Source organism: Nicotiana tabacum, chromosome 24 (genome assembly GCF_000715075.1).
Source record: "Nicotiana tabacum cultivar K326 chromosome 24, ASM71507v2, whole genome shotgun sequence".
Lineage (NCBI taxonomy): Eukaryota > Viridiplantae > Streptophyta > Magnoliopsida > Solanales > Solanaceae > Nicotiana > Nicotiana tabacum.
In genome coordinates, this window is record NC_134103.1 from 76396424 (window position 1) to 76404108 (window position 7685).

Below are 7685 nucleotides of genomic sequence, written 5' to 3' on the forward strand. Positions count from 1 at the left end.
GAAAATTTCCTGAGTAAGGAGGATATTCTCAAATATGCTCCTCCCTTTCACAAATACAGACTGATTGGGTGATATTAGGGAAGGCAAGAACTTCTCCAATCTATCATGTATAACTCTAGACATCACTTTATTGATAAAATTGCTCAAACTTATTGGTCTTATGTCTGACAAGGTCTGGACTCTTGGTTTCTTTGGCGGCAACACCAAATTGGTATGAGTGATAGACTTAGGCAATGCAGCACCACCAAAGAAATGAAGTACCGTATTATGTATGTCATAACTAATTACATCCCAACATTCTTGATAAAATAATTCATTAAATCCATCAGGACCACTGGCACTATCTCCACTTAGCTCAAACACTGCAACCTTAACCTCTTCTAGGGTTGGAAATCTACACAACTCCAAATTCTGCTCCAAGGTCACCATAGCAGGTACATTCTCTAGCATAGAAAAATCTGTAAGATCCCCTTCCTTAGTGAACTGTCTTTGATAGAATTTAACTGCAACATTGGCCATTTGTTCTTGCTCTTCTAACCAGTTGCCATCCCCATTCTGGATTCTTTTCAATTGCAGCTTCTTCCTTTTGCCATTGACATGATTGTGAAAGAAACTAGTGTTCATATCACCCTCAACAAACCATGTCATATTATATTTTTTCTTCCAATACTGCTCATCTGTACTCAAGTATTTCTTCAGTTCTATGAGCTTTTTGAAGAACTATTCTATTTTCAATTGTTGGCTCCTCCTCAAACAACATCTCCTTGACCTTCACAATGTCTTTCAGAATTGCCAACTACTTGAAAATGTCTCCAAAGGTGTCCTTGCTCCATTTAGATAAAGTTGCCCTCACCTTCTTCAGTTTATGCTTGAACATTAGAAAAGGATCTCCAATGAAGTCAACATCCCAATTTTGCCTCACCACCTCATTAAATGTAGCATGTTTTGTCCAGAAATTCAAAAATCTGAAAGGTTTGACAAAGCTTGTAGTTTGCTCTCCACAAGTTATAAGCAATGGTGCATGATCTGATCCTGTCCTAATCAAATGTTCCACTTCAATCGTAGACCGCATATTTTGAAATGGCAAGTTCACAAATATCCTGTCCAATCTCTTAAAAATACATTCAGCATTAGATCTCATATTACACCATATAAATGTACTTCCTTTATATCCTTGATTAAACAAGCCACATGAGTTTACACAAAATGCAAAATCCTCATATTCAGGAGGATGTACTGGTAGGCTCCCTATATTCTCATCTTCATGCAAAATAATGATCATAATCCCCTCATACTAGCCAAGGTAACTCCATGTCACTTGCCAAATAATACAAGTTATCTCACAATTCCAATCTCTCCAAGGATGAACACTTTGCATACACAAAGGTCATCATGATATATTGCCCAATATCATGATGGAACACCTTAACAGTCACCTGTTGAGCAGTTTCCATTACCGATTCCCACTCTACCACAACATCAAAGAACAACCATCTCTTCCCATTTAAATATTGTGCTCCCTTTGCATATTGATCACCCTAGAAAAAGCTTGTTGTGTATTCACAGACCTAATATTCCAAATCAATGTCTTGATCATCATTTAGTATGTGAGGCTGCCCTCCTAGGCATGATTCTTAAGGGTTGAAGAGGTTCTTTATGTTGAGTTTGCTTCTTTGTCTTCTTACCCACTTTTTCACTAATTCTAGGAGATAAATCAGTCTCCCTTGCCACTTGTTTGAAATTTTCAACAGTTGATTCATCATCTCCTTCTTCTTTCAGTTTTTGTTGCTCTATCAAAGCTATCTCCACAGGTTCCACATTGTGAGTAACTAGGTCATGTATTGTCTGCAAAGGTGACTTCAATGGAACATTGAGCTGCAACTGCATGATCTGATCAGTGGTTGATGCACAAGCCATTGGTATTACCTCTATATCTCCAGTGGTCTTTGGTATAATAGCATGCTCCTCAGATACCTTAGCATTCTGCTCCAAATTGCCTACAATTTCCTACATCATCCTGAATTGGAGTTCATAGACATTGCCCAAATTAGGGTTCACTGTAGTCATTTTCCCAGAAGTTACTATTCCATTAAGATCAGTGGTCCTGCCCTGAGCTGTTTGTTGATTTGCCCTCACTGTATCATCTAAGACATTAAAATTGCCAACCTTTTCTTTCCTCAAAATCTCTACCGGATCACCACTAGAATTGTTAAAATTCTAAAAAGTTCCCTTAGGGTTTGCTGTCCCATTGAAGTTCTTCTTCCCAACTGTTTTTTCAGTTGATCCACCATTGATTATAGGTTCTTCTTGTGTTCCTGTATTACTTCTAATTAGTTGCAAAGGTTGCTGAGCATTGGTCTTCTCTAAATCATCAATCCTAATTTCTTAGGAGCTAGGGTTTACTGTAGACCTAATGTCTACAATGTTTGCTTGTTCAAGTTGTAAGTTGCACCTCTAATCATCAGTTTTTGTGCTTGTATTTTCCTCAGAATTATCTTCAAACTCATGTACTTCATCACTCCATAATTGTCTATCACCTCTAGTAGCTCCAGTTGACTTAGGTGATTCCACAAAGGTCTCAGAAGGTACCTCCTGGAATGAGTGGTTTAGGTAACATTAAATACTTTATTAGGTGTACCAAAACTCCTTTGAACCCAGTCAATCATCCTATCCTTTGTATATGTATCATTAATCCAGTATCACTAGGATTAAGGCTCATATTTCCACCCGGATTCTCTTTACCAGGTTCAATACTTTCCTCCACCCTAATCCTTATATTACTAAGATTAGGAACACTTTCTTTAGCCATTACAGTAATCCCAGCACCCTTATGATTGGAGCTGGGATTTTCAACATTCCCCACCTGCTGCTTCTCCTGACCATTCATAGCATTATTACCAAGTTGCTTCTCCTGCCCTTTCTTGGTAACATTCTCTAGTTGTTCTTTCTATTTTTCTTTTCCTTTTCCCTCTACTTTGCCATCAATGATCCTTAAAGTTGATTGATCAATATCCTCTACCTCCAAAGCATCAAATTTATTTTTTGTTGAGACTGCCTCATCTTTATTCTTCCCCTCCCCATTGTCAACTGCCTTCTCTTTTTTATTATCAATTATATGACCCCTATTATCACGTTGATAATTATTCTTTCTTGATTGCATCCACTCCTGCTTGGCATTATTTGTGATTGGTTTACACAAAACTTTACCACTTGAGAGTACTTTAGTTGAAGCAGCTGCAGTACCAACTACTTCCCTTCCAGTATCTTGATCCTCAACCTTGTCATCATACCTCTTATGCAATTCTGGATGAATTACCCAGCATTCAACTTCGTTGTGCCCTTGCATTTTACATGTATTACAATATTTTGGCAAGTAGTCATACTTGATCTTGATCCATTTAGATTCCTCCAGCCCAGTCTCATCTTCTTCTTCCACTATCTTAATTCTTGTAGGGAATTTTGCAGGTAAATTTACTTCTACCTTAACTTTTGCACATCTAGGTCTTGTGCCATTTTGTGTAGCCAAATCAACATGGAGTGGATTACCTACTTCTTTTTCCCAAAAAAATACGATTCCTTACCAAAAACATTAGGTGGAAGCTCTGGGAAACTAATCCACGCAATAGCTTTGGGGGTCTCTTCATGAGGTTTCCACCATGGATTCCACTTAGTACATCGCATCTGCCACATTTCACCTTGTGCCTTCAAATAAAAAGCTGGCTTCGAAAGTAGATGAATATAGTCCTCCATCAATGATAACCTAATTAGCACATGATTATCTTCAATGATCCCTATAGAACATGCACATTTCAACTTACATTGAATTGGTATGACCTTGCGTAATTCGTTGATCATTGGCTTGCCATAGGAACATTTTTCCAACACTGCCAGTTGTAAACCTTGTTAACTATTGATTGCTTCACTTCTGCCTTTTTCCAACGTATTATAGGCTCTCCATGTAAATACTTTACTGGTTTTATGGGACCGACGGCTAGGGTTTGCATGAGAGTATTTAATGATTTGGTTGTAACAGATTTGCGTAGTTTTGGACTTGATTTGTGGGTATAATAGATGTAGTAGGTTATGGGAGAAGTGTAGATGGCTGACCAACCCCATCAGGTGGTTGGACAGTGACAAGCGACGCCATGAAAGAGCTCACGAATCTTTTCTCTTAGTCTTCACAAAATCGCCAATCGCCATAGCTCTTGGACGCGCGGATGGGGCTTTTGGGTTTAGTCGTGTGTTATTTATTTATTTGTTTTCGGGTTTTTTTGTATGTGTGTGTGTGTGTGGAAGAAACTAGAATTAAGGTGCCGACGTCCATGCGCAATAAACACATCAACACTTCAAAATATAAATTATATATTTATAGTGTTAGGTACATCTTTTTATGGCCAAAAAGTTGAGTAGCTATACTAATTACTCAAACAGTGGGCATTAAAAAACTAATAATGCTGAATATTGTTATCCCTTAAATCTTGATTAGTTTACTCATGCAACAATAACAACCTACCCAGTGAAATTCTACAAATGGGATTTGAGGAAGATAGAGTATACGCAGACCTTACTCCTACCTAGGAATCCTATTTTATGGATTAGTTTACTCGTACGTGGATCGAAATTCAGAAAGTTAAATATTTTACTTGGAGAGTAAGAGATAAACATGTTTAGAGTGAAGTATATGTGTATAGTAAAATCGAGCCCGCGGCATTGATCTCGTCCAAGTTCACACCTTAATTCAAGGTTATGAAACAGTCGATTGCAATAGTAATACCCAACAAGGAGTCAGGGTCGAATTCCACATGGAGCTATACGTGGGATTTAGGAGTATAAATTGCAGTGTATGAGTATGAACTATCTCAAATTACACTTTCACAAATTGATGCTTGTTCTATGTCTATTCCAATTTAAGATTGCAAGATTAAGTAATGAAATTAAGAATTTGTTTTTGTTGTTTTTCAAATGATAAAAGACCCAGGGCTATGACCTTCACCTAGGTGTTTGCCTAACGGGTTATAAACTTTAAAGCTTGTTTTATTGTTCGGAGTGTATTATAGCCATCAACACTTGAGTACCCACTCAATACCTCTCGGTCAGAGAGTGGCTTTGCCCAATTTGGCTTTCTCAAGTCCAAATGGGTGTAGAACAAAGTGGTTGATAACAAGCTCAAGTCGGGTTTTACTATCTCTAGATTCAACCCTTTAATTGGGACTATTAATGTCTTGATTCACCCCAATTTCTTATTAGCCAAGTTTTCCTAGACTAAGTCTCTCTTTCTCAAGTAGAGACCAAGTCAAATAAGCATGAAGTAATGTTTGCAACCATTAATTCTACAATTAAAAGCAAGAACAAGGCTAAATAATAAACATCCAACCATAAAAAAGCCATAATTCAAACACCTATTAAGTTTACACTCTAGGGTTAGATTACAACCATAGTGAAAATTTAGTTACTCATGCTTAAGATAGAAGAAATAGAAGAAGAAATGATAATTAAACCCATATTGATAATTAGAATAAAGAAATCTATGTTCAAAAAGCTCAAAATGGAAAAAACTACTAAAGAGAGTAAAGAAAAATGACTATTATATCTGGTGATGTCAAAACTTGACCTAAAAAAGTAAAACTCTTCTATTTATACAAAGCTAGAATTTTCGAACAAAAATGCCCTTTCGGAGGTTCTGCGGCCGCATAATTCCATGTGCGGTCCGCACTTTTGCTTTAACCTGACAGGATTGGAATCTTGCGCCATAATTCTGAACTGCGGCCGCATCTCTCTCTTTCTACGGTCCGCACATTTTTGAGTGCGGCCGCACATGTCTTTTTTGCAGACCACACAAATGTAACTGCGACCGCGCAATAATTGTGCGGTCCGCACTTCTGTTGACAGGTTCTATGAACTTTTGCTCTTGCCTAGCTTCTGCGACCGCACTTCTCACAGATCTCTGATAAGTTCGTCTGCACAATCTACGGCCGCAGATGATATTCTGCGGTCCGCACTTTAAGCTTCTGTGTCTGTTTTTGTCCTTGAATTCAGATCACTCCTTCTTGAGTAGGATTTCATCTTGGAGGCTCATTTTTCAATATTCCTGCAATTAAGCATATTTCATTAGTTTTTGGGAACACAATTAAACACTTTTTGGACTAAAACAAAAGCTAAAAGGCGCTAATAAGTAGTCAAATTCCCCACTTATCAACTCTCCCAAACTTAAGCTTTTGCTTGTCTTCAAGCAAATAAAGTAATTCCCACCTCCTCAAGTTAAGAGCTATTTCAAGTAATCAAAGATGCATCAATCACACATCAATTGGGACCAACAATTACCCACAACACTTATGAATTATCAACAAGGCGATGAGTTGATCTTTTAAGCGCAAATAGTTCTAATGTGACACTTGAGCATCAAGAGTTGACTTTATTCATCAAGGAAGCTCGCTCTTTCATGTAGGTTATTATGGATCCCAAACTCCTCCTCCTCTACTCTCCATTAGCATAACTCACTAAAGAATGTAGCACTCAATTCAAAAATTTGTGAAAGGTTCGCTCATCTCTCTCAAAGGAATGTCACAAATACGACTCTAAGTACTATATGCTTGCCCCTCATGTAAATCACCACTATTGTAAGCTCGCACGGATTGAAATCACGTAGGGCTTTTTCGAAATGCAATGAAGGCTTTTGGATTAAGGTTGGATATGCTATGATAGAACATGTTCATCTTTCCCTAAGCACTCCATTTTCTCTTATCGGCTCATACTTTGCCAACTTTTTGAGGCATTTTCTTTTTCATAGGGGGATTGGAGAGACTTAGCTTCACTCCTTCTTGGTTATGATATTCATTTTTTTCCTTCTTTGTTTTCTCCATGCCTTGCATCATTACTATTCTTTGAAATCCCTTCAACTCTTCAACTTATTCACTTTCTTTTTGCATTTTTCTTTTTGTTCTTCTTACTTTTTCTTGCCTTTTCTTCTCTTCATTTATTTTCTCTTTTTGTGCCTTGATACCTTTTTCAAACTCCTCATCTCTCCCCCAAACTTACGTTTTCAGCCAATTATTTCACAAGAGTGTTAAGGAAAGCTCAGGTGCCAAGAGAGGGTCACGACAGAACTGGTAAAGGCTTGTAACATGGTGATCAAATGAGAAGGATTTTAGGCTCAAATGGGTTGACTAGGGATAGAAATATTGGTGGGCCATGAAAAATTTCAAGTGGGTCAAGGAGAGCCTACAATCACTTCTCAAGCCAAGCAAAACTTAAAATTTTGCCTAGAAATACATTCGGGGCAAGTTCTAGACCATTTGCACGGGTATTTGGACTTGCAACAAAAATATCTCACCTCTCACGCAACTGGATTGTTAAAAAGGATAGAGTCGAGGGCCCACAACGACTATAATCAAGATTTGAAAATCACTATGGCTCGACTAAACCACTCAATGATTGCCTAAGTCAACACAAGAGTCACAAGGTTACTAACTAGAGCTATTTATTTCCAAAAAAAAAATTGTTTCTAACCATAAGCACGTACTTAAGTGTGTTGGTACCAAGTGAAGAATATTTGACTCTTCGAGCTTGACTCAATTAGGTCTTTTTATTCCTTATTACTACTATTCTTACCTAAACACCAAAAACGGACTCAATCCCTTAAGAAGGTTGTCACGCCATCCATCGTTGGGAAGAGTCACCCGGTTCAC

General features: G+C 37.8%; 1 protein-coding gene across 1 annotated transcript; it reads right to left on the reverse strand.

Moving 5' to 3' along the window:
• Positions 1–796: 796 nt before the first annotated feature.
• Positions 797–1282, reverse strand: LOC142178231 (uncharacterized). Its single transcript, XM_075247556.1, has one exon. It carries the CDS (start codon positions 1280–1282, stop codon positions 797–799), a length of 486 nt encoding a protein of 161 aa, XP_075103657.1.
• Between the last annotated feature and the right edge of the window lie 6403 nt (positions 1283–7685).

Bases quoted from the DNA above. Each gene is read 5' to 3' on its own strand.
- LOC142178231 (XM_075247556.1), bottom strand. From the start codon at position 1,282: ATGATCATTATTTTGCATGAAGATGAGAATATAGGGAGCCTACCAGTA.